This window comes from Accipiter gentilis, chromosome 14, assembly GCF_929443795.1.
Source record: "Accipiter gentilis chromosome 14, bAccGen1.1, whole genome shotgun sequence".
NCBI classification, from domain to species: domain Eukaryota; kingdom Metazoa; phylum Chordata; class Aves; order Accipitriformes; family Accipitridae; genus Astur; species Astur gentilis.
Genome location: NC_064893.1, coordinates 34,002,175 through 34,028,772, shown reverse-complemented (window position 1 = coordinate 34,028,772; position 26,598 = coordinate 34,002,175). Strand labels below are relative to the sequence as shown.

The 26,598-nt window shown below is 53.3% G+C and overlaps 1 protein-coding gene across 9 annotated transcripts in view; it reads left to right on the top strand.

Annotated features, from left to right (window-relative positions):
- The window catches only part of CDH22 (cadherin 22), a 90,115-nt gene that overhangs the window by 17,212 nt on the left and 46,305 nt on the right, over positions 1-26,598 (top strand). For 6 of the 9 annotated variants that reach the window (XM_049817011.1, XM_049817010.1, XM_049817007.1 and 3 more), the window contains exons 3-5: positions 11,233-11,407; positions 12,093-13,058; positions 18,119-18,413. In XM_049817011.1, the coding sequence (XP_049672968.1) occupies positions 12,834-13,058; positions 18,119-18,413 (520 nt within the window). In that variant the 5' untranslated portion in view covers positions 11,233-11,407; positions 12,093-12,833. Of the gene's footprint in view, positions 1-11,232; positions 11,408-12,092; positions 13,059-18,118; positions 18,414-23,664; positions 23,753-26,598 lie in introns of those variants that run through there. The other 3 variants (XM_049817008.1, XM_049817013.1, XM_049817014.1) reach the window with 3 other exon arrangements.

The following is a 26,598-nucleotide window of genomic DNA, read 5'->3' as shown; positions in this document are numbered from 1 at the left end:
CTCATTGGTGAACAGCGTGCTATGGGAATTGCTCGCTTAGAGTCCTAGCCCATCTGCTCCAGCGTGTAGGTCTCTGGTCCAGCAAGAAGGTCACATTCCTCCTGGTAGTGCTTTGTGAGGCGGAGGTGGGCTTTGCTTTGAGTCTCTACCTGGCTGACCATCCAGAGAACCTTTTGGGTCTGTGAAGCTCTGGTGCCCTCTCTCAAGAGCACCTGCACGTTACTGGCCTGTTTCTGCCCAAACTGCATCCTTAGACACCCAAGGAGGGACCTAGCAGGGCTCTGATCGCCTGGGGCAGCCCCAAGGGGTGTGCAGTGGCTCAGTTCTTGCTGTGCTCCTCTTAGAGACGCAGACTTTCAAACAGACTTGGCCAAAATGTGCTACCTGTGTAGGAGACTCAGCTACCAGGGATTTCTGCCAATTGTGGTGGATTTTTCTGAGCAGCGCTGCATCTTAGCAAAGCATATTTGCTTCCTGTTTGGGGGATGAGGCTGTGCAACATTCAGCTTCAGGTTCCTGAATTTCTGTGGTATCAAGATTCCTTCCTTTCTCCGCAGAGTGTTTGCTCAGGAATTTCTGGAGAGCAGGAGGGCCTGTGTTTAGGCAGGACAGTATTGCTCAGGTGGTGGTGGTTGATGGTGATGACAGTGCATTTGGGAGTGATGTGTGCTGGTGTGGTGCGCTGGCTGCGGCATCGATGCTACAGGGGCAAGTCTGGTAGCCTGGGTGGCTGAGGAGTGCAGATGCAGAGCAGTGGTTTTTGGCAGGGTGTTGTTGCAGAAATAATTTTCTTATCCATTATACTATCTTGTTTCTAATTCCTATTTAATGAGCTCCTCTGAAAATAAGAAAATCATTGTAACAGTTTTCTTAAGTGTGAAAGATCAGTCTGAAATTGGCATTAAAGAGACTAATTACTCTCATTCTTCCACCTTTCTGACAGCTGTTTAGTGCTGCAGACCTTGTCCTGAAGTGCCAAGGAAGCCACTTGCCTCTTGAGGCTGCTTTTGGCCTAAGGTACCTGTAACAGAAAGTTGGTGCCTGCTTCTAATCTGGGCTGTGCACAACTTGATCATCCTGTTACAGAGGAAAAATACTGCTAAAGCTGCAGGTGTGAGACCTGTGGTGCAACTCCCCCAGGTCTTGCCCTGCTTTTCACTGCTCTCTTGTCCTCCCTCGTGACCTCCCCACTTCAGTGTGGGTCATCCTATGCTGACTTGGTCTTAGTCTCAAAATGAGTGTGCTGCCACAGGGAGAGACTTCCTTGGTCTCACACATTCTGTAAAGAGGGATAACACGCCTCCTATCATGAGGACTGAGAGATTTCTGGGAACAAAATTGCCAAATGTATAGGGAAGAAGAGTGAGCAGCAGCGAGACCTTCCTGAAAGTGACATGTGCCTGCGATAGTATTTATTTAACCAGAGGACTGAGTCTGAGCCTGACCTTGAACCCTGAGCAGCAAATTGAAGGAAGTTTCTTTGAACCCTTCTGGCTCAGTAGAATACCCACTTGTTATTCTCTGTAGGAGTTTGGGGAGACTTTCATGAGAGGTGGAAAGTTGCAGACAGGAAGCTGTGAACATCTTCAATTTTCCATTTAATCACACAATATTGAATGATAAATAATTCATGCATCTGCCAAACATTTGCTTAAAAGAACCCAATTCCCTCCACATTTGTCAAAGTGTAAGAATTCCATTTTGGTTTGGGTTTTTTTTTTTTTTTTTTTAATTTTAATCTATCCTTTGACTCCTATCCAGATGCCCACTCGTCTGGGCTATCAACTTTGATTCCACTTGCCCTGTTTTGGGCAGTCCAGTGCTCAAGCCTTTCCTTTCTTGTCACTTCTGCTGTCCTCCGAGGCCCAAAGAAGTGGCAGCTGGCAAGAGGGAGAGTGACGGTGGTCCCTGTGTGTCCCTGGGCTGTGCCACGGGGACCAGCGCTGGTGGTCATGGTGGAGGCTTGTGGGTGTTCTCTGCCCTGCTGTGTGGGAGCATTTCTGGCTCCTCATGAGGTAGTGGGGCATAAAAGATGCGAGGCTGTTGGGAATGCAACTTCTGACTGCACAGGGTGTTTGTCAGGGGCTGACTTTCAGATGGGGCTATCTATCCGGATCGTGAAATTAAAGACCTGCTCTGAGCTCTGGAGCTTTTTCTCCACAGCAGGAAGAGAACTCTGTCCATCCCAGCAGTTGTGACAGAGATGCTGTGATGGCTGCAGACATCTTCCCCGTAATCAGCACCGCTCACCCTTGGCCTGTGGGGGCAAAGGATCTCTGATGCTTGCTCTGCCAGTGGTGCCAAGCCTAGAGCAAGGCTGTGCAGGGAGCGTGGTGGCTGGGTCAATATCTGTTGCTGCAGGCAGGCATTGGAGGAGCAGCAATGTCGCCTTGTCCTTCTGCCCAGCTAGAGATAGGGTCTTCTTTATGTGCTCTCTTTCAGCTTCACATGGGTGTTAGTGCCAGCTTGGCACTGACTTCAGTTCCTGTTTGGCCAGTCCCCTGGCTCAGTCCAGTTCTTCAGAAGTTTCTCGCAATAGCCTTGACTAAGATAATCTCCTGTCATTTATGGATTTTGCTTCCTACATGGGGTCCCTTGTCATTTTCTGCCAGGTCATGGCTGAACTCATTGCTTGTTTTTTCCCTTTCAGTTTTTGTATCAGCTTTGGATTTGTGGCGATGGGTCTTCTCTTTTTTGTTTGGTTGGTTTTTTGTGTCTCCCGTCTCATTTTTTTGTCTCCCCTCAGCTGTTGAGAACTCTGATTCTTCTGCCTCTGTTAATGATTCTGTTCACAAGCCTTTGAGAAGCTGGACGGATATGTCGTGTTTCCTTTCTCTGCTGAAGCAATTGGTGGGTCCTAGGATGCACAGCGCTTAGCAGCGTACAGCTTTCTTATGCAAAGGAAAGACTAGCCATGCCCTGTCAGATCTGAGTGCTCAAGTGCTTTGTTTTGCTTTTTTTGCTAGCACTTCAGGCAGTTTGTCAGGTTCCCAGGAGAGAGTGACTCGTCTGCTATCCATTGAATCATCCCTTGGGATCAGCCTTCTCTCTCCCATTGGATCAGAGATGCCAGCACTCCTGATGTGTGGGGCTCAGTGGGATGGCAGCAGGGGTTTGTGCTGCAGGTGTTTTGCTCTACGCCAGCATGTGTCCAGCTGTGCCAGTGCTGATGGGTCTACCCTGAGCTGCTGGATACCCAGGCTTCAGTACTGCATCAAATCGGCAGAGAGGGATGAAGAGGCCAGTGCCTGCTGGTGCTGTGCTGTCGCTTGGGTGTCAGAGGTTCTGCCTCTGGACCTGACTGGGGATCCGTGAGGCTAGGGAGACTTCCCCTCTGGGGAGCAGGAGGGAAACACCTTCTGCTAGTGCTCCTTTGAAGCTGTGCTGAGTGTTGCATGCATAACTGCAGCAAGCAGGATCCTGAGGGGAGCAACGGGAATGTCGAAGGAGCAGGAGGGACTGGCGTGGGGCTAGCAGAGCTGGTGTGTAACGGATGGGCTGTGCAAGCACTTGCAGTCCCTCTGCTGAACGGCAGGAAGGGACCTGGTGCGTTCAAGAGCTCAGAGCGTGAAAGCTGGAAAGGGGAAACCACAAATGGCATAGAGCAGTGGCTGCTGTCTCTGGGGTCACGCAGTTCCTAGGCTCTGGATGTGGACAGCAATCCTCTCTGGGGCTGTGATTTCTCCCATCTATCTTACTTGCCTTCTTGGCACTCAGAGGCAGAGTTTGTGCAAGCTCAGCTGGGACAGCAGTTTGTCCTGGAGGCCGATTGTTCTGCCTGGTTAGTCAGAGCCTCCTGAGACCTGTGGTCAGCTGGCTCCTTGTCTGGGGATTGGTACAGATGTGCTGGCTTTGCTGGTGCAGCTTGCTTTGCCCGATGTGACTAGCTGCGCTGCAGCCTGCAGAGGTGTTAGGTGCAGAGCAGCTCCATGCTTTCTTGGCTTGGAGGTGGTTTCTCCCAGGCCTGGCAGAGGGAATAGCATATGTATTCAGGGCCACAGGAAGATGCCTTTGCTTCCACCTCCCCTCAGAGATTGTTTTTAAAGGCAAATTAAAAGTATTGTGTTCACGTAGACAAGGCATGAAAATTCCATATTTGGAAAAGAATTGCTGCAGAGCGAGACCGTTATGGCTGTAAAACCCTCTTCCCTAAGGCATGCTTTGAGATTTTCTTTGCAATTAAAATTTCTTTGAAACTTGGACCAAAGAAGATTTGGAGGAAAAAAATCTCCTGAACTTTGAAAATACTTTTTTCTAAACAATGCTTGTATGAGAGCTTTAACAAATACTGTTCCTCCCAGTGTGTCTGATAGCAGAAAGTAACTGAACATGAGAAGTCAAGAGGTTGTGAATAGCTCCTGCTCTGACAGTTGTTATACTCTTCTATTAGAATTTCTCAAGGCAGCATCAAAGGGGACAATAATTAAACTTAAAGCGACTTAAAAAGAAAGGATAAAATGGATGTTTAGTCATACAGTCCTGAGCATTGTGTAGGTAGAAATTCCTCTGGAAAAACTTTACCTGGACTGTGCGCAAGTTTATCTAAGAAGAAAAGCAGAGGAAGAAGTCCCCTGCTGGGAGAGTAATTCCAAGGAAACAGAAAAAAGAAACCCAGAGATTTACTTCAAGAACAAGCATGACTAAACTTTTGCTAAGTATAATGGGCTTTCTGCCCTGTCGTCAAAGCTGAGGCTAGGGTGACATTAGTGAGAAAACTTGATTTTATCATTATCTGCCTGTCTTCTGTGCTCTGTATCAGGGCTGAAGACTTGCTGAAAGGCAGATTGCTATCAAACATTGCTTTGCACAGTCTGGACCTGCACTTGGGATGTGTTCGTCCAGTAACTGTGGTTACACAAGCCTTTCACTGCATAAGTAAAAATAAAAGTAACTTAAATATCCTCTTTCAAAAGCCTCTACAGTTTTGAATCCCTTGGCCACTTATCACCAGCATTTGTACACACTGTGATGCTATGTGCCATCCAGGTCAATATCTCTAGCCCTCTCTCACTTGATTGGCAAAATGCATTTCAGCAGAGGGATGCTATGGGGTTTCCAGAGCTTGCAGTGGCGAAAATCTGTCTAGCTTGCAGTTGCTCTCTGTAGCATCACGGTTTTCTGACATGTTGTCCAGCTTTCTTTTATCTGAATGTTGGGCCTTAAATGCCACATCGCTGATGGGATCTGCTATGGAATGGGAACTTGCAGTGCAGTGGCTATGATGGTAATCTGTCTTGATGTGAGCAGGCATCCCACACCTTTGCTCTCGCCAGTGCTAACGTCCCTTACAGAATTAGCAGTGCGTGTTAACATATTCCAGCCAAAGGCACTTGTTTGTGGTGGCTGTGGGTACTGCAGGGGTGCAGAGGGAATTGGAGCAGCAGCCAGGTTGTGGTGTTGGTCCCTAGTGTTTTAAATGTGCAGAGCATTCCCTGTACGCCTGGGGCTGGATGCCCTGACTGTTCCATTGCCCAGCCAAAAGGGGTAATCATAAAATGCCTCTTGGATGCTAGGAAGGAGTTGTGGGAAGTTATGGGGATATAGGTGGGTGTTTGGCTGTGGTGCAGCGGTCCAGTGTTGGTGTGGTACTGAGGCGTGTTGTCAGAGGCAGCCTGTGGGATGCTGGATGCCTGCATGTGATATATTTGCCATGTGGCCTAGTCTGGAGTTGATAGTATTCTTACGTCCAGCAAGATTGCCTCCTCCCTCGTCTCTAGATTTCAAGGAGAAGTTCATAAAAGAAAAAAAAGTATCTTTGCCTCATCTTGTCTTACAATATCCAGTAGAGAAAGTGAGCTCCAGAGAGCCTGAGTTCATGTCTTAGCCCTAGGCCTGGAGATTATGAACCATCTTCAAGGTTTGCAGCAGCCTTGCCATGCTTGTATTACCTCCATACAGCAGATACTGGAAGCATGCTCTAGCCAGCCTGTTCCTTTTCCCAGGAAGGGGAGCATTAAGTGGATTTGAATTCTGTTTAACAGGAGGAGACGTGGTTACACACCGTGTGCTGCATTGTAGGCAGTATTAGAGAAGAATTGCTGTTGAAGTAATTGCAGGCTTTTTGCTGCCCCGTTTCGCAGCAAGGTCTGTCTGAGGCTGGGCTGTCATGCCGCCCACGCTCTTGGGTGCGAGGCAGGTGGGCTCCCTGTGGATGCAGACTCTAAGCTGGCGCTAGCGTGGTCCCCAGAGCTGCTGTTTTGCTTGCACGTGGCCTCAGCTGTTCCCTTACGGCTGATGCAGCTGGCACGTGTGGATGGTGTTTACCAGTTACTGGGTAAACCCAGTGTTTACCCTCTGAGCTCTCGGGTAAAGGCACATTGGGGTCAGGAGGTGCTAGGCAGAGAATGGAGGGGCCTGGCTGGTGCTAGAGGTCTGCCCTGCTATTCGGAGAGGGTCTCCAGGTAGACTTGCATGTTTGGGGAAGGAGCTGGTGTGAAGCTGTGCTCTTCTTGCTGCTCCAACAGCAAGGCATGTCTGGCTGCTTGCTGGGGAGCCTAGCAGGAGCTTTTGTCCATGTGACTGCTGTCCTGGGCCGTCTCCAAAGATGCTGTAGTCCTGCCTGTTGGAAGCAGCACTGCTAACTGCTGACAAGGTTGTGTCATACATCTCCAACCTGCCTCTTGCCTCTCCCCGTGCTCTTCTCTCCACCCTCCCTGTGTAGTAGCTACGCTCAGTGCCAAAGCTGACAGAACAGTGCTGGACCAACGTGGCTTCCTCATGACTGCGGTGAGAGATACCAGCTCCAGACCAACGAGGTAGATCTTGGGATGCAGGCACGCCACAGCTCTTCCCCAGCCCCCTTTGTCATTGCGTGGTCTGCCCTTGGGAAGCCAGGGGAGAGCGCAGTGTGAGGAGCAACTGTCCAGCAGCACGAGTCCACAAGCTCCCAGTTTTCAGCTGTGAGGTTGGGCTTCTGCATGCAAGTGCTGGAAGCGACTGCTAGCCCCTCCCTGGAGGCCATCCCTATTGTGCTGCTGTTTGCTCCTTCCTTGTCTTTGTTGGATAATGGGGCTGGAGCACGGTAACTGGTACTCCCAGTTTGAACTCATTCGGCAGATAGCTAACTGAGCAATGAGGGCCATGTCCAGGACCATGGGGGTCAGGACTGAGCCATTGTCTCTGGTCAGTGACCTTCCTGCAGCAGCCTCCATTTCCTTGTGTCCTTTGGGGTGTGGGTATGCCATGGAAAAGCAGGAGAAGGTCCAAGCTTTAGGGAGCTCCTGTCTTATGCTTGGTATGCCTTCTGTGGGTCTGCCTTCCCAAGGGTGGCACAAGCAGCGCCTTACTCTTGCCTTACTCCTCAGCAGCTTTTGTAGCATCCTTGTGGCCATTCCGAACAGACGGAGCAGTCCTGATGCTCATGCTGGTAGTTCATGTGACTCTGCTGGGAGGTGCTAAGAAACCAAGGCAGTGCATCCAGGCCTGCATTAGCTTGGGCGGCAAGCTGGGGTTGACAAGGGAGAGCTCTCCTGTTCTGTTGCATCTTTTGTAGCTGATGGGGAGCTCTGCATTTTCTGCTGATTATAAGGGCTTGTCTCAGAGGAACAGTACTGGCGTGGCAGTCCTCCCAATAGACCTGCAGGCACAGGGAGCGCTGCCTGAGCTCCCAGGGTGCTCGTCTGGCCTCTGGTTGGGTTCACCCCTCCCTGGTCTCCTGGGGTACCACTGCCCTGACTCTGGGACTGCAGCAGTGTTGGGCAATAGTATAGTCTGGAGGTATAGGACTGTAATGTATTGGGCAGTGCTATCTTTGTGTGCTGTTGCCTGCGTCTTCCCCCTCCCCCTTCCTGCTTTCTCCTGCATCAGCCTGCATTTGTAAAATGAAATAAATATTGACATGGACGGGATGCTATTCAATTTGTCCTGATCACTGGGCTGCGGTGAGTTCTGACAGAGCACAGTGTAAAACATAAGCTCAGGATGTAATTTCTACTGTCAACATGATGTACAGTATGGCTGTGCCAAACACACACCGACAAACTGCACAAGCTCTTGGGGGGGGTGGGGGCGAGTTGTACTGATAATTGGAAAGTGGGGATGACAGCCACAGGAGAGAGGGCATCACCCTGGACCTGGGGTTGTGTGAGAGTCTGGGGCTTCACTGAATGCATGAAAGCCTGCCTGGCACAGCAAGGGCCTGGGCACTCTGCCATGTGGGTGCATGCGTGCTGTGCACCTGCAGCAGCATGCTGTTGCCTGTTTGGGATGCTGTGCTGCAGGCTGGTTCTGGCTGCAACGGCAGCAGCTCCCACTAGTTATTTATGGCTCCGCTGCTCACGTGTGGCAGAGAGAAGTGGCGCTTCCAGCTGTTGCTGAAAGGTCTTCAATAACACAGGGAAATAAACGCTGTGCTAGTCTTGGTTCCTGTGCACGGGACATTCTGTGGTACTTTGCAGCCCTGGGGTACTTTGAACCCTGCTGCAGTGTGTGCAGGCTGCCGCAAGGGCACAAGCAGGACTTGGGTGGGGCTCTTGGGTCTGCTGCCTCTGGAAGAGGTCTGTGATGTGACAGCCAGAAACCGTGCACACCAAGATGAGACATGACGCTGACCCTAGCTGTGGCCTGAATCTGTGACAGAAGAGAAACAGGCTGAGAATTTATGGGTGGAGAAGAATCCAGACTGTGGCAATGAACCTTGCCACAGATGTGTCTCTGGGTCGGTGTTTCTAGGTCGCTCTGGGTACTAAAGGCTGGAGCTCGCAATAGGTTGTATGGATGGGCTTTGCAGTCTGGGACCCGAGTGTCTTAGAGGTGCATCGAGGCAAACTGGGTTACACCACCTCCATTGCTGCCCACAGAGCCAGAGCATGCAAACAGCTCAGCTGAGCGTAGCTGAACTTTGGACATGTGAGACAGCCACCAGCAAACCACATCAGTCCGGATGTAGCAGTAAGATGAGAAGTCTGTTAAATGTAAAAAGCAGCATAATGTCTGAGACTCTAAACACAAGGTTGTGGTTCCCACAGCAACGGCAGCCCAGCCCATGCGTGCTCAGCGGGACTCTCCTTTCCGTGGCAGTAGCTGCTCTGTGGAGTGCTCAGATGCAACAGGACTGAGCAAGTTGCCTTGGGAACTGTGGGCCAGCTTGCCTGCCAGCCGGGGAGCAGCTCTGCTGGAGCTGTGCTCGCCCACTGCGGCATCTTTTGCCCTTGCTTCCTCTTCTCTACCTTGCTTTAGTGTGTGCATTTAAATTGTTGCTTTTACCGGTTTATTGATACTGTTTAGGGTTTAGCTGCTTCTGTTTGTATGCTGTAACTCTAGCAAGACTGAAAGAGGCAGCACAGTGCCTGTCCATCCCTGCCTGCACGTAGGGCTAGCTCCAGTATGTGGCTTGGGTAGTCAGGTCATGGAGGAAATCGGCAGCTTGCAGCTGCCACTCATGTGAAATGGTGCGATGAGGGGAATGCGGATGGCTCCTACTGCCCTCACAGAGCCAGTGTCGGTGCTGTCTGCCAGCTGCGTGCCCTGAGCACTGTGCGCTGGGGACAGCCGGGGCCATGTGCTGCCATCCCGCCAGCTTGGTCAGGGCCCTTGGATGCTGATGTTACCTGTAGTGCCTGGACTTGCACCATTGGGCTGGCTTTCCTTCAGCCTCCCTACGCGTTCAGGAGGTCTTCAGTGGTTGCAGAACTGCTCTTTGGCAGTGGCATTGCTGCCTTGTCGGGTTGCTGGCAGGGCTTTATAAACCAGCGTGGAGTAGCCTGGATGGCAAGGAGAGGGTGCCGGGGTGGGTGGAGTGGGAGACGTTAGCAGCTGGTGACTGCCTCTCCCCAAGGCTCTGCTTATGTGGTAGTCTTTGAGAACATGTGCAAATGGACTATTTAAGTTCTCTTTCCAGCAGTTGCATTTACCAGGTACAACCCATTTGTACTCGGACTTTGGACACATGTGGAGGCATTGCCTGCAAAAGTGCTGCAGAGTGGCAAGGGCAGAGATGCTGGACAGAATGTTCTTCCCACAATTACTGTTTGCCCTGGGTGCTGGCCTGAAGCTCTTGCTCTGGCACAGCTTGTGCTGTTCAGTTTATTGACATCTGTCACTATGTGGGGAACTTACTCCAAAATAGCCACAAATTTCCCAGATGTGAGAAATTGGAGAGATGCTGTTTGTGGCAGTGGTGCGCTATATCTTGTTACACATCTTCTATATATCTATGTAAGCGTGATAAAACAGGTTTGTACGTGTCCTGTTATTGTCATCATGAGTGTCTTGCTCTGAAGTCTGCTGCAGGTGGGGCAGCCTCAGCTCTGCTGCTCCAGAGCAAGGACCTTTTATTTCTGTGTTTGATCAATGAAGGCTGCAGTTACCTTACCCTGTGAGATTCCTGACAGTGGGAAGGAACAACTCAGTCTGTCACCCATCTACAGGTCATCTCGCTTCCCTAGGTACAGTCCCTGATGTTAAATATTTTGATGTTTGATGATAGGGGTTCTCGCCAGATTGGCAAGAGTAGCTGGCCCTTCAGGAGCAGTGGCAGGAATGGCTTCTATGTGGGGAGGCCTGACTGCAAGAGGGAGTCATGCTATTGCCAACGACCTTACGTGGTTGGTGCGGAGATGTCTTAATGACAAATGGTCTGGCAGAGAAGACGGGTGGGGATCAATGTTAGTGCTTCTGTACCGTGATTGCTAACATAAAAATACACTGGAGACCCTGTGTTCCTTGGAGCATGAAGTGCACAGGACTTGCACACGTGACAGCTGACGTGCATGTGTGCATGGAATATAGCACGTGTATATTGAGAGGAAAACATAAGTGTACACCCAAATGAGGGACAAATATGGACAAAAGAGGGTGCCAGTGTGTATGAGTGCAGTTAGCTGTGCATGGGATGGAAAATGAGTGTGAGCCCTTGTGTGTGAGTAGATTTGTGCATGTTGCATGATGCACTACTTGTGAACCATAGGCAGTGTGGAATGATGCCTAGCACCAATGCCCCATGTTTCTCAGGAAATGTTTGTCCAGACAGGCAAATGCAGAAATGACAGTGCAGCTCACTGGATACTTTGGGAAACTGCCCCGTTGGTGCAGTCACACTGGGGGAATGGCAAGTGCAGGGAAGAGCTAGGGAAATACTTGCGAGCTGCCCCTGCTCTGAACTGCTGGGGCTATTTAGAATCATGCTGGGGGCTGTGCAGAGCACAGTCCAGCTCCCCTTCTTTAGGGAGTAGATGGATATCTAGTCCAGGATCGTCCTCCATTCCATTCATCCTCTTTCTCCCTCCTATTTAGAGTAACAGATGACAGGAGATTATTTCTGCAAACCGGTGAAGATGTGCATGTTTCATGAATAGTTCTGGCTGTGGCTGGTGTCGCAGAGCTCCGGTGGAAGCTCAGCATGTTGGTGCAGAGAGAGATGGATGCTGCATACCCCTCCCCACCTCCTGATCAGGCCTCTTCTCCCCAGGTGCTCACTGAATGCAGTCTACCCTTGGCCACAGGTCTCATGTGTTTATCCTTAGTGCCTTGCGGGTGGCTTGAAGCTTACTCCAGAGCCCTTTCGTAAACTGTTAGCTTTTAAAGTCAGCCAGGTGGTGAGTCCTTGAACAGATGCTTTTCTCCTAGCCCATGGCTGCAGAAGTGAGATGCCAGGAAAACTTCTGCCAGGAAGACCAGCACCAGTGGCTGGACAGCCAGCACATCCCACTGTCAGGCACTGGCATCCCCTGGCATGACTCTCGCCTGTGCATGCAGGACTGGTGCGGTCTGGCCCTCTGCAGGCAGCAACAGCTGTGCAGCGCCAGGGGTGCTGCCTACACATCTCCCACCAGCACTGGCAGCGATGACCCCCCCCAGCAGCATACCTCGCTCCCCTTGGCAACCAGGGCAGTGTGGAGAGGAGATGCCTTTGACAGCGGGGCTCCTTGGTCTCGGAGTCCCTGCTGGAGCAAATGTCCATAGTGAAGAGAGTGCTGCAGCTTGCTGCCCTCCCTTCTGGGGTACCTGCTCTAGCAGGACCTGCAGGACTGGGCTCTGCTGTGGGGAACCTGGGGCAGGACAGGGTGGGAGATACTGACCAAGGCTGCACGGGCAGCGTGGGGGGGCATGGAGCCCTGCTCTCACACCAGCACTGACACCTTGGCCTTTTCCAGGCTCCTGGGGATGCTGCCAGCTGCCCTGTACCTCCCTGCGTGAGCCAGCAGAGGATGGAAGTGACCGGCATCAGCTGGGCAAAGGACCCTTCGCCAGGTGCTGGGATGTCATCCCCCTGAAGATGGGAGTTACAAACGGGCTTGTGAACCGCACGTGCGGCACAGGCGCCTGTGCTGCCAGACCCTTTGCGCAGTAGTCCAGGGCCGCCGTGGGACAGGCAGACATTGGCCACAGCAGCTCGTCCTGTTAACTCCTCTGTGAAACCGCACGTGGAAAAGCTTCCCTTCTCTTCCCCCAGATGATGGTTGTGGGTGCCCGTGCCCTGCACACCGCTGTGGAGCTCCATGCCTGCTGGCAGGGTGGGCGGCAGGCTGTGCTTGACCCTGCTCCCCAGTGAGACCAGCGGCAGCTGAGCACGGAGCCGTGCAGCTCTGTCCCCAGGGACAAATGCCAGCTGCCAGACTCTTCTCCGGAGACCCAGGAACAGCCTGCGAGGCACCAGCACTGGCTGCTCCCGTGCTAGCAGCGGGCAGTCCGGGACGCCTGTTGTTACAGATGTGACTGGAGCCTGCTGGGACAGGAGTGCTCCAGCTGCAGGACACAGCGCTCAGCAGGGATGGGGATGCTCTGCATTGACCGGTGAGCCCCACGCTGCTGGTGTGGACTTTCCTCCTCCTTTTCCCTAAAGGATGCTAGCTGCCTATCCAAAAGCTACTGCTCATGCAGTCTCCTAGAGTGCCATGGCGAAGGATCTGCAGGGCTTCTCGTGGACCATGCTGCTGCTGTTCTGCGCCATCCAGGAGCTGGGGGCCTGGGCCATGCACACTGCAGTGGAGGGTGCTGGCCTAGGGCAGCCAGGGGACCCTGCGCTGCTGGCTGGCGGGCGAGTGAAGCGTGGCTGGGTCTGGAATCAATTCTTTGTGGTGGAGGAGTACACAGGCACGGAGCCGCTGTATGTGGGGAAGGTAAGGTAACCCTGTGTCTCCATGGGGCTGGCCAAGCCAGTGGCAGAGCAGGGCATGCTGGCAGCACGGTCGAGCCTGGTGGGGGGAAAGAGGGCCTGCATGAAGGTTGCTCATGGGGGCCTGGTTAGAGAAGTACTCTATGGACTGGGATGGCAGGAGCCCGGGCCCTCCTGGGGGGTTGTGAGGTTAATGTGCTCCCAGAGACTCTAGGGCAGGAGCACGCCAAAATTCACGTCTATGTTCTTCCAGTCGTGTGCTGGGTTCCCTTGGTGTTTGGGGAGCGTGCAAGAAGGGGTGCAGCTTTGGGTGTTGCAGAGGCTGTGGGGAGGGCTCAGCCCCATCTCTGTGGGGGAGGACCTGCTGGGCTGGAGCAGATGTGCAGGGCAGGCATCTGCTCGTGCTGGTCCCTGCCATGACTCGGGAGCCAAAGTGCTGCTGTAGCACCAAGGTCTCGACCCAGCAGTTGCTGCTGTAGGTGCAACCCCGACTTCCCGACGATGGTCCATCCCTGGCCTGTAGCCCTTTCAGCATGGGGATAACGTGGTGGGTTTTGTTTCCTGGCCCCTCCCTGTGGCTCCCTCCTGGTCCTGGAAGGACTGTGCTCTGTTGGACCCGCGGGCTACAGCGGCTGTTGCCAAGCTGATTATCTCTGGGGTTGGGGGCTGGCAGAGATGTCCTACTCTAGCGGTGGCACAGAAATCCTGCTCTTGTTTGTGGCCAGAGCGAGGTTGTTGCAGGATTTATGTATCTCAGGCTGGCCTGCATAGGGTGGTGTGGAAGGTCCTTGGTGTGGGTATGCAGGGCTTGGAGGGACCCTAAGGCCCAGCACTGGTGATAGAGCTTTCCTGGGGATTTCCAGGAGCTGTGCCCATCAGGCCAGTACTGTGGGCACTCCTGGGTGCCAGCTGGGAGCTGCACTGTGTTAGTAAGCTGCTCCCAGGGCCAGATCCTTGCTGGGCTTTGTAGAGGCAGCAGCACCAATGAACTTGCAGGGAGAGGTACTGGGAGGCTTCAGGCTTGTTGTAACCGGTGCATCCTGCTCTGCTGTGAGAAGGTATGATCGTGGTCACTGGAGCACGCTGGTCTCCCTGTGCTGGAAGAGCCCTGATCTCTCTCCGGCAGTCTCCCCTCTCTGCGAGGGGGTGGCTATCCGTGCTGTCCTGGCTCTTGCCATTGCTTGCGCACCCTGTGGAGAGGAGCGCCGGCAAACCTGGAGCTGCTGGCAGATAACAGTGCCTTGCTGGGCAGGACTGGGTCTGTCCTTGGGAACTTGCTGTTTTGCTGGTGTGTGACCTGGGGTGCAGGGAGGCTGGACGTGGACCTCTGCTCCCTCCACTCCTGGTGCCCTGAGGCTGAAGGAGCATTTCGCCTTGGGGTTGCTGGGCTTTGTCCTTTTCTGGGAGCTGTGGAGGAGATGCCCTGTGGCTCCCACGTGTCGGGAGGATGTGCTATTTGTATACCTATGAAGGCAGTGCTAGCTGTTGGGACCAGTCAAAGGAGTATGCTGTAAGCCAGCTAGAGCCGCTCCTGGGGCATGGGCTCTTCTCAAAGGAAAATGCCCAAGAGCTCATGCAGCAGGGCTGTCTGATGGCCTCAGCCGTCTGGTCATGAGCATAGAGGAGGCTTGAAAATGGGCTTCCTGGCTAGGGGCCAGCTGGGATTTCAGTGGTGATTTGTGTCCATTTCAGCAGACACTCGAAAGCCGCACTCCTCCGCCACGATGCTCAATGCAGTTACAGCTAATTCACAGCTCCCCTGGGAAGTGACTCGAAGCATCAGGCCCTGTCAAACTCCAGAGGTAGCCTAGCAACCGCCTCATCTCCAAAACGAACCCAGGAACCTACAACTAACCCATTTTACAGCCCCTTTCCACATCATTCACCGCATCACCCAGCCCGCTCAGAATAAACAGCCAGGCTGCGCTGAAATCCGTTCCCCACAAATATTGCTCCCGAGGGCTGAAAGGAACCTGGGGCCAGGCTTTTTCCCTGGGGCTGGGACAAGATGGGGTGCCCACCTGGAGCTGCCAGGGCTGGGGTGGCCCCCAGCTGCCCAGGGCAGTGTGCTGGCCCTCCTGGCACAGCCTGTGGGTCCGGGAGCCTTCCCACGCGGGGGACCCGTGGCTCCCTGTGGTGTAGCTGGGGCTTGCCCTCTGTGGATGCCTCTTACACACCTATGTGTGCTTTTTGAAGGGCCGATACCATTTCCATAAAATCTGGGTTCTCTAGCTAATCCTTCTTCTGAACTGTAATTTCCCCTGAGGCTGCTGTCAGTTTGATGTGGATTTCTTTGGGTTTTTTAAATAGAATTATGGGGTCAGCACTAGTTACAAACTTCTGCATGTGGACAGATCTATTTTAGATAGAGGAGAGGATTAAAGGGAAAAAAGCAGATTTAATTAAGTTGCTAATATTTAAAGAAAATTGATGAACTTGGGTTTTATGAGTTGGAGCAAACAGAGTGCGCCTTTATTATGGGCTAGTTTTTATTTGATTTTCTTTCTTTTCCAGCCCCAGAGTCATTTTTTATTTGTGTATCTGTGCTTTCTGTTTAATCACTTTTAATAAGGAATGTGCACCTCTGTTCACATTTAATTTTGATTTAATTATTAGTAAGTAATTAATGGTTTTGTAAAATTCCTGGTTGTAGCCTTTTAGGACAAGAAAACTATTTTCCTGTTTAACATGCTGAACATATCAGCCTTTTGTCCACCTTCTGGATGGCCCTGGCTGCTGTGGACCCTCTTGTCCCTGGCTGGAGGAACTGAGCTGCGGGTGGGGGATTCCCTCTGCTCTTGGGGTGCAGTGCTGCGGGTGGCCCCCCGGGCTGGTGGGAGCTGGGGGGAAGGTGCAGTGGGGCCCCAGGGCTGGCATAGGTCTGCGCTGTGCCAGGGTTGCCCAACTTTGCTTGCCTGCTGTGGCCGGTGGCAATGGGGGTCCCCAAACCTGCGTGGGAGCGTGGTGCTCCCTGAGCCTGCCTGCTGTCATGGCATGGCCGGGCAGGAGAGAGCATCCCTGGGATGTGGTCTGGGCCTGTGGCATCTCCCCTCAGATGTCTGTACTCTGTTATCCAGCCCTCCCCCATTAGTTGTTGTTTAGCCAAGCAGCACAGATTTAGCTCTTTTAATCTTCCCTTGTAAATCAATCTCTACAGCCCCTTGAGCCCAGGCTCCATTTTTCTTCCTAGCGTTCCAGTTTGCAGGGATGCTGGTGTCTGCTCCGAGCAGTCAGCGATGAGTAAATATGTAAAGAGGATGTGCTGAGAGCGCAGTGTGGTTCTGGGAAGAGGTGCTGGGTGGTTTATCTCTGGCCTAATTATTAATCATGAGTCTGGTGTTCAGCAGAAAAATGCAGGTTTCTGTTACCTGTGCTGAACAGACCAGGTGCACCTTTTTCGCTCTGAAAAGCTTGATCTCTAGCAGAGTAGTAGTGAACATTAGGGAGAGGATTATAAAGTGGAGGGGGCAGCAAGGTCTCCAGCAGCCAGTGGGGAGGGCTGGGGCAGGATCGCCAGGGCAGGATGCTCCTGCAGACCAGGGCAGACCACCCCTGCAGGCACTTTCGAAGAGGTGCTGCCCTAGCAGATCTGTGGCCAAGCCACTGCAGTGGTCTCGGAGCACTGCTGGGCTCACAGCCCAGCTTGCTAGCTGAGTAAAGGTCTCCTTCCCAGGCAAGCCTTGGGAGATGTTTCAACATGGGCAGTAATGTGTGAATGTTGTGTAAAATGCATTGAATTGTCTAACGTGTGGGCCCCTCACTCATGAAATAAATATATAAACTGTATCTAACAAGACAAATATAATGAAGGCGTCATAAAAAAGGGGCAGCTCTGGTATAAATTCTTGCTGGTAGAGCTGTATGTCTGAAAGGTGGATTATAGAACTGCAGTTTGGAAGATTGAATGGCCCATAAACATTTTCATATTTCATTAGCCGATTAATGGACGGCTTTTTTCTTTTTGGGGGGGACACACATGACTTTGCTGATTCTAAGCAGAAATTGTAGGAAGCAAATGAAAGCAGCTGATGAAACCTTTCCGGGGGCCTGTCCCGTTATGGATTGTCCCAATTAATGCCCGTGCTGCTCTCTGTCAAGATGCATTCTGCCTGTCCAGTTACTGTTAATAGATTTCTCATAAGTGGCTGGATTGTAAAAACCTCATAACTCAGTTTAATGCCACCGATAAAATTATCTCTGGACGTCTGGCCTGGATTCCAGTCAGCTCCTGATCTGTGGGGAGCTGCTGTTTACCCTTTCTTTTCCTAATTTCAAATAGTGTCTTAATTAGAAAATGAAGCGGAGATTGCCTACAAAAGCATCTTCCACAGGGTCTGTTTTTCATCCTGAACATGGGCCTGATTTGCCACATTCTCCTGCAGGCTTTGCTCAGGTTGGGGGCTCTGGGTGTGATGTTGTGGTGGGTTGACTCCCCTGTTACCTTGCTACATAAAGCCAATACAGATGTGCAGCGAGTACATGAGCTCTCGGGCAGGGAGACTTGCTAGCACCGACTGCCCAGAAAATGGAGGGTGGCTGTGGCTGGGACAGAGCAGGCAGATGAGGATGGGCTTTGGGCAGCTGGCTGGGTAGATGGGGACAGATGCTGGTGGTGAGCTGCCTTTACACCCCAGTCTGCTGTGCGGCTTGGGAGAGGTGATCCAACGCTGCCAGGGACCTGGGTCCTTGCCCACAGGGAAGCCTCTTTTTTTGGAGTGCTGTTGAATTGTCCTTCCCTTTTCCATCATCTCCTAACCTCGTAGTGGTGGGGTTTGTCCCTTGGTTTGTGGTGTGGGTGGGTGCTGGCAGGATTTGTGATCTGCCGAGCGTATGGTGGCATAGGCAGGACTGAAGTTCCAGTTTATTGGGCCTTCCTCCATGCACAGGTATTGTTCGGTAGTGCTCTGTGCCGCTCTCCGGTCCAGCAGTAGCAGAGGGAACAGATGGGCATCATGCAGTGTCCATGGGCACCTTGTGCAGGGGCTCCACAGCCATGCAGTCTCAGCCGTGGGGGCACAAGCATGGCCCCAGCCTGCTCCCACCCTCTCCCTCTTTCCCTGGCAGATCCACTCGGACTCGGATGAGGGGGACGGCTCCATCAAGTACACTATCTCCGGGGAGGGCGCAGGGACTATCTTCCTCATCGATGAGATCACAGGTGACATCCATGCCACCGAGCGCCTGGACCGGGAGCAGAAAACCTTCTACACGCTGCGGGCCCAGGCCCGCGACCGGCAGACGGACCAGCTGCTGGAGCCTGAGTCAGAGTTCATCATCAAGGTGCAGGACATCAACGACAGTGAGCCACGCTTCCTGGAGGGGCCCTACATCGGCAGTGTGGCTGAGCTGTCCCCCATCGGTAGGTCTCCTGGGTGGGAGGAGGTGGGTTGGGAAACCTGCGCCTCTCTCCTGTCAAACCTTGAGCCTGCTGTACCCTGCAAAACTGCCTGCAAATCCCAGGGATTCCAGCTGAGATCAGAGCTAGGGAGCCAAAAGGGAAAAATAAATAAGGTGGCTTAAGGAAAACAAGTGAATAAATCCTCTGAGCTGATTGCCAGCCTGTGGCTGAGCGCTCAGTCTCAGCCCTAAGCCGTGCCCTGGAGACAGGTCGTGGCGGTCCCAGCTGCCTGCTGTGCATTTACCCTGGTTTTGCACAGCCCCCTCGCTCCCAAATGCTGGGGGGGATGGACTGAGCCCTTGCATGCTGGGGGGCTCACGGCTGCCTGTGGTTCAGATTAGCTTGAGTGGTGTTTCCCTCTGGCTGCCTGTGCCCCAGCTCCTCCTCAGGCCATCCTCTGTGATTCTTTGCTGCTCTCCAGAGCCCTGTGGCTGCCCAGCCATCCCCCTGTGCATCTGCACGCAGCACTGCTGAGCCCCTCTCACCCGGCTTCTGGCCTTCCTGTGAGGGACCAGGCGTTGCTGGCTGAGATTGGGGAATTCACGTCCCCTGTGACAGGAGTATGGCATCCCTGAGTTACCGTTAGCCTGCCCATCCCCTTGCCACCAGGCATCTTTTAAGTCCATAGGTGATCAGCTTTGCTGAAGTGCTGATGGCCAGGCTGGGACGTGTGCCAGGAGGCTGCATGAGTCCATCCCCGCAGGCGTGGCAGAGCAGGGCAGTGAGCTTTGCGCTCACCTGAGCATCAGGAGGGGAACAGGGACGTGATGCGTGAGCTGCAGTATTGCTGCCCTCGCTCTCTGTGCTGGCCCAATGGTGGGTTGCCATGCTGCTGAGCACAGCTCGAGTCCAGGGAGAGTGGCTGGCTTGCTGCACTGCCCAGAATGTCACACCGTTCCTCATCTGCATTGGGCTATCTGTTATCCCCCATTGACTAGCCAGAGCGCGTAGCAGATTGCGCCTGCCGGCATGTGCTGCGAGCAGGGGACTATAAATCACTGTTCTCCAACGGCTGCATCAAGGTAGAAGACAGCCTGCAAAAGACTGACATCAAAGATAAGGCAGGTCCCCAACATTGTCAGCAAGGGATGAGTCAGCAAGGGGGAGAGTGACAGTGCCAGGAAGGCAGTGAGCTCCTGGAGGGAGAGCACCGGGGGCCGCAGGGGGGGTCCAGGGCTGGGGGACCAGGGCTGAGCTGCAGGAGGGGCTCGGCAGGTCAGGCGAAACACCGGGTGCTGCTGGGCTTGTGCAGGCTGAAGAGGCTGGCTGGCTGAAGAGGCATCCTGGAAGCGGAGTACAGGGGATGGTGCTCGGGTCTGTGCTGCCTCAGGACAGAGCTGTGGCTCTCCACGGTTAATGTGCAGTATATGGTGAGACTGGTGCATGGCCTCCAGCAGATACAGATGTGCAGGAACTGCCCACACCAGAGGAGCTGCTGCTGCCTGGATTTCTGTTGACGGATGGAGAACAAGCTCTCCTGAGGCATCCAAGCTCTCCTTCCTCTTCCATTTACCTGCACAAATCCTTTCCCGAGTCAGAGAGTGACCCCTTGAACTACAGCCATGTGCTCCTGGAGAAATGAAAGACAACACGTGGGCAGCAAAGCAGGAGGCATCCTGTTCCCAAAGGGAAGAAAGAAATTAAATTAATCTATTTTGCTTGAACAACATTTAAAAAGGAAGGAATTCTCGACTCTGAGTATTAGACAAGGATCCCAGTTCTTTGAAAATCACTAACAATTATGGAGCTGCCTGATCAGACTGATGTGAACAAGACATATCAAAGGAGACAGTTTCTATGAGAAATTGGAGATCAGAGGGAGAAAGAAACACTGTTTCACAACATGAAAGGAGGCGATTCCTGCAAATTAAAATACTCAGAAGTTTAAAGTAAAGAGAAGTGCTGTGAATGGCGTGGGCTGTGCTTCCAAGCTGCATGCTCAGAGTGGGGAGCTGGAGCCAAGAGCCTGTTCTGCTTCCCAGGCTGATGTCTCTCTGCCTGCGACAGCTTTGGAGCTTTCTGTAGCCTGGCCAGCCCAGGGAGCGTAAGGGCTCCTCTGTAGCAGCCTAGCCCCGGAGATGGCCCAGCTAACAGGGTAGGGAGAGCTCCACACAGCATCAAGCGGTACTGCCGCATGGTCCCCTGCAGTATGAATGCAGAGCTGGAGGGTACCCACATGCTGCTGCTGCTCCAAGTCCCCAGGTCCCTCCCAGTTCTCCCGCAGCTTACCAATGCTTTGCCCAGGAACAGATAGCACAAAGGACAGGATGGACACATCCTGGGAAAGCATAAGCAAGCAAGCCTGAGAAGTAGCTTTCCCCTCAACCCTCTGGGGTTCAGCAGCTGCCCTGCTCCTCCACTGTGGCCCTGGTGTGGACACAGAGGGAGATGGGGCTGGTCATAGACCCGGTGTGTGAAGTTCAGCTCCTGCTGCTGTAGGAAGGGCTGAGGATGCGGGACATGGGATGCTGCCTGGGCCAGGGAGGTGAAGTTCAGGACTTTCTTATGGGAAATACCCTGCCAGGGTATTTGTGTGGGAGTGCTCCTTTTGTGGCATCAAGGCGAGATGCAGCTGTGATCACGGCCTTTTCTGTGATTGCTGTTGGTAGTGATGTTTGCTGTCTCTGAGCTGGACAGATAATCTCCCCTAGACCTGAGGGGTATTTTTATGAGAGTGAATGGGGAGCATGCCTTGCTGCCTTCCTGAGTGTGGATGGAGGTGATCCTCTGTACTGGCCAAGCAGGGGCAGGAAGGCTGGGCAGCTTGGGGAGAACTTGGATTGGCTATTAATACATCAAGGTGAAGGTCAAAGCCTGGGGACCTGCTGGCAAACATGCCTGGTCTTGGCTCCATTTGGGTGCAGATGTTTTCCTGGATCACCAGTGTTTCGGTTCAGCTGTGCTCTCTGCTGGGGAAGGGGCTGGGTTGGGGCCACCCCAGGGGGCAAGGCTACTCTCCAGCTTGGAGCTTGTTTGTAGGGAGCTGCTCATTCCCTGTCTCTGCTGCTCTGCAGCCCAGCCTGAAAAATGAAGGGTGGCCTCCTCCTCCCTCCTCTCGTGCTCCTGCCTTCCCAGACCTTGCTGGGGTTTGTGCTTGGGGCCGCCCAAGTGGGTGGTTTTTCTTCTCACTCATGGCAGCTATCAGCTGCAGCTCTCCATTCCCTGCCAAAAGCATAGTCCCAGCTCCCGGAGGTGCGTACCTTCCTGGGGCATAAAGAGGAATAAAACAAATACGGTCAGATCCGCTCTGTGACAGCAGGAGCAGATCAAAGGACATTATTTGCATAATGAAGGAGTACTAATTGGGAGGGAAAGTCATTTGATTTCCTAGTGTCTAAGAGGGAATAACAAATGAGAGAACTGCACAAACTCTCACAGAGTAGCTGGGAGTGCTTTGCAACACACCTGCCCCTTGCTCTGAGCTGGGGCCAGGACAGCACATTTTGTAGTGTCAGCATACCTGCTGCTTGAGACTCTAAGACTAAGTTGGGATGGACTACAGGTCTCTTTGTTCCAGGATCTTGTCTTGACAGTGGCCAAAGTGGATGCTTACAGAAGAGGAGGAACAGCGCACACAGCATGTGAGATGCTCCTCTTAATATTCTCCTAGCCAGCAACCAGTTTCAGCTTGGGGATTTCTTCAGCTGTGGGTGGTTTCTGTGGGTTTAGCCAGCTTCAGCCTCTGTCTTCCATGCACTCATCCAGACTCACTGTAAACCTCTGCAAAGGGAAAGGAAAAGGGGTTGCTATTGCTATGTGATGGATCTAAAATGGCAGATGCAAGATGGTCAGGAAGGCCAGAGTCTGGGATTTGTAAGGGGCAGAGGTGGTGCTTGAGCGGAGGTGGCCCAGAGAGCCAGGCTGAGCATGTGCTATGCCCCTGGAGAAGTCTGTGTTTTCTACACACAGAGCACAGACCTGAGGCTGGCGCTGAGCTCCTGCACTTAGAGGAAGCACATCTGAAATGGAAGCTGACCCAACAGTTTTACCTGGGCCCCCTTGGCATGGCAGGACCAGCTGTGAGAGCAGACTTCACATGACTTATCTTTAGAAAGCTTATCTGGTCTGGGGCTGCTGGAGCATCAGGAGAAAGAGCACAGCTGCTAAGGACCGTTTTGCAGACCGCCGGGCTCAGAGCCATGGAATGGCGCTGTCGGGGCGCAGAGGAGGCAGGTTTGACCTGGTGCTGTGTGAGGCTGGCAGGGAGGGCAGCTGGAGCTGCAGCGGGGCAGAGGGCTCTCCCTGCTCAGCCCCGCGGAGGGAGCAGAGCCTTGTCCTGCCTCAGGGCTGGCAGCAGCTGCTGGGTGTGATGCGCTGGTTCCACCTGGGCTGAAGAAGGCAGGGGCTGGTGGTGCTGCCTGGGACTGTTTCTGCTAACTCTCCCTGTGCCTGCCACCAGCTCAGGACAGCCGACTGCCACGCATGCACGTGAGCTAGCCAAGGAGCAGTCCGTCTGCAGGACAGGGGCCTGAGCGGCAAACCCTGTTGCAGCCCCTCTGCTGTCCTGTCACCTCAAGAAGAAACTGGGGGCTAAGAGCTTGCAGGCTGCTCTCTGTTGGTACCTGAAGCTCGGCCTCTGTGAGTACCCTAGTGCAGATCGCTCCAAAATGCCTGAGTTGAGCAGAGTCTAGTACCAAAGGAAGAGACCTGCGGAAGAAGGTAGGGTGGGACCCAGCTAACTGCCTGGGAACTGCAGGAGCTTCACCTTGTAACAGGAGATGCTAAAATTAGCTGTATTTTGGGCTCCTTTCCTGAGCTCCCTGGGGTCTGCTTAACAGCTGTCTGCTGCGCACAGGCATGAGCCCAAATCCAGCACACAGTGCCTCCTGCAAGACAACTCTGTTGGTTGCACAGAGTGTGTGTTGCTGCCCAGAGCTTGCTTCTGGGCTGTTTGGGGAGCATGCAGAGCCTGGAGTGAGGGACATGCTGGGAAATGTGCATCCTTTCATCAGAACATCACTCCTTGGTGCATTTTGCACTCCTTCTTTCTCTGTGTAGTACCAAGTCCAGATTAGAGATGATTTGGCTGTAAAGACGGAAACTTGGGGTCAAGCCCTGACTCTAGCACAAAGCTGGCTGAATGCAGAAGTAATTATTGTGAAGAGAAATTGTTTAATCTCCACACTGGAAGCAGAGAAAAATACTTTAACATGCAGCCAGAACACTTGCAGGCAGTCTGATCTCTTTTTTTTTTTTTTTTTTTCCTTGATAGGAAGTGCTCAAAACACTTGTGTGCATCTGGAAGCTGTTGGGGCAGCAAGTAGCTGGGAGCTGGGGCTTGCCCTGCCTGTTGGTCCTCAGTAAGACCACCTCTTCCCCTTCCCCACTGCACTCTTGGTCGCTGTGCAAGCCCTGAGCCCTCTGCCCTGCACATCTGAGCACCTGCTACACCCTCTCATCCAGTCTGCATGTGCTAAGCCCCACAGGGAACCTGTGCCCCCTAATTTAATGCTTTGGTTTGCTCCCCAAGACACCACGTTCACCTGCTTGGCGCCAGGGGCTGGGGTGCAATGGGTTTCTCTGGCCAGACACCCTAAAGGATGTTTCCATAGTCGTGTTTGAACAATTCCACCACAGCCAGGTTAGCTCCCTCGGGCTTGTCCTGTGGGGCGAGGGCTGTGCAGTAAATCTCCTCTGGGTCGGATTTGGCTTTCTACCAACTCAGGATGTTTCTGAGATTGCAAGAAACTCACTTCTGCTCCAGTAATTTTCAAGCTCTGGTTTATTTTCTTCCCTGATGTCCTGCCTGCTTGTTTCTGGAGTGCATCAGCCACAGCGTGTGTTGGGGCAAGACGAAAGCTGTAAATTGCATTGTTTATAAAATCTTAGCTGCCCCCTGCCCCCACAGCAACCAGGTCCCTGAGATGGGAGTGCTGCACTCTGGCATCAGTCCAGGGCGTGTGGCTTTGCATGACAAAGCTCTCCTCTCGGGGTCCTTTATATTCTGCAGGGCTGAACTGACCATGTGCTGTCCTGGAGCTGGCTGGATCTCCACAGAAAGGTGCTCTAAGCAGGGGTAGAGAGTTGTCCTTTGGGCTCAGTCTGAGCTGGCGGTGCAGGCTGCATCCCCAGAGCTGGTCTGGAGAGCGGCTGGAAGCTCCTACCCCTACCAGGGAAGGATGAAGGCTGCCATGAGGATAGGCAAATTTAGCAAGCGTTGGCTTTTCCTGCTACCCGTTTGCCTCTTTGCAGGCCTGGAGCCTGGCTGTACTTCTGTCCCTGGGGAAGTGACAGGTCCTGTCGGCTTGCTTGTGGATTCAGCACAGGGCCTCTTTACTCTTGGATGTGTTTAGAGTTTGCCTGTCAACATTTCTTTTAGCTAAACGTGTTTGGAGCGAGTGGCATAGTAAGTGGTCTGGAGCCATTAGCTTTCTGTGTGCAGGCGGATGACGCCTCCCAGGATGGCTGAAACTGGCCCCAGAGGCTCTGGGTCCTGCAGGGAAGGTGGTGACGGATGCTAGGACAGGCCTGCATTAGTATTCCAGAGGCGTTCTGCAGAGCCCTGTCCATCCGAGCCAAGGCACTCGGGGCTGAGCTGCTGTTTGCCAGGCCAGCCGCGAGGACCGCTCTGCGTGGCAGCGTGCCGTGGCGAGGGCAGCTGCAGGGGGCTGCTCTCTGCGCTCACGGCCGCAGCAGGAAAGAACCTTGAGGAGAAACAGCTCCTTCGCCCCCCCCAGCTCTGGGGGGCATCGCCAGGTGCCTTTCGGTGCTGGGTGCCGGCGGCCACTCTCTGCGCTGCTGATCCCGGCTCCATGCTGGGCGCAGCAGAGACGGGATTAATCTCCCTGGCCTGCGGAGTGGAGGGCTGGCTGATGTCCCTGGCAGGTTTCCAGGACGGCTCAGGGTGCAGGATGGGGACAGCCCAGGCAGGGCTTGTGGAGCTGGAGGATGGCTGGTGGCCAAGGTCTGTGTCCCCTCCCGCACCCAGCCTGTGGGCACTGGGTCAGCTGGGTGCTCTGCGGCCCCAGCATGGGCTGTGGGGGAGGATAGCTCTGGAAGGGAGGGTCTTGGCCCCCCTTTCCTATAGGGGAAATGCAGTTCGTTTGATCTGCTGTGCCAGATCGCATCTTTGCAGCAGGAGAGTAAGAGATGGACTCGACTTGTTAATTTTTATGTAAAATTGTTGGTTTCCTCTGGTTCTGTGGGGTTAGCTGGCCTGGGGAGGAACTGAGGTCTTTATCTTGTTTTACATGTCTAATTATCTCTCTGGATATATAAGTTCAGGCTTCCTGGTTATGGGAGCTGGGTTATGCAGTATGTGATGGATGTTTACATTTTATTTATTGTATCTTTTATGGCTAAGGCACATGCCAGAAAACTAAACAAAAGCCATACATGCTGTAGTTGCTGTGAGCAGTGCCATGCTTGGAGAGAAGGTACTAATGTCAGAGCAGGGGTGGGAGCCGGTGTTCCTAGGCTTGTCTCCGCAGGAAGGAGGGGATCAGGTTTAGCTAGAATTCAAGACAGAGAGGGGGAGGGAGGGGTGGAAAAGTGGTGAGTGGGGGTTAAGAGAAGATGCTGGAAAGTTGGACTCCTAGGTTCCTGATATCCTATAGGTGACCTTGAGCAGGCTGCTTGCATCTTTGCAGACTAGAAGTCAAGGCACAAAGCGGGGTTCACGTTCCCTAGCTGCCTGTTGTTGCTCTTCTGTTAATGAGATGCTATGGGAGCAGGTGAGGACAGGCAGAACCTTCATCACCTTCAGGGTTGCTGGCTGCAGCATAAGGGCAATATGCCATGATCCTGCTGCCTCTGAGCTGAAGGTGCCTTGCTGCAGTGCTGCTCATGCTGCTTGGTTTCCTCCTGCACTAGTGGAAAGTGCTGGCCCCAAACGTAAGGCTCATGTCTGGGACCTGGCAGCCTGGATCTGCCACCCCACAGTCCTGTTCCTCCAGCGCTTGGGAGCACCCAGCAGCCGGAGGCAGCCCTGTGGGCCAGGAGTCCTCTGTGCTGCCTCTGGAAAACTGAGAGCAGCAACCCACCTGGCTTGTCCAGGGCTTGGCTTAAAATGGAGAAACAAAACCCACCTCTGGGTGGGCATGGATCCTGTCTTCCCATTAGACACTGGCACTGATGCAGTTTTGCAATGTTTGGGTAAATTCTGGAACACAAGGAGTATAGCTGTTTGTCTGAGAGAGATGGATTA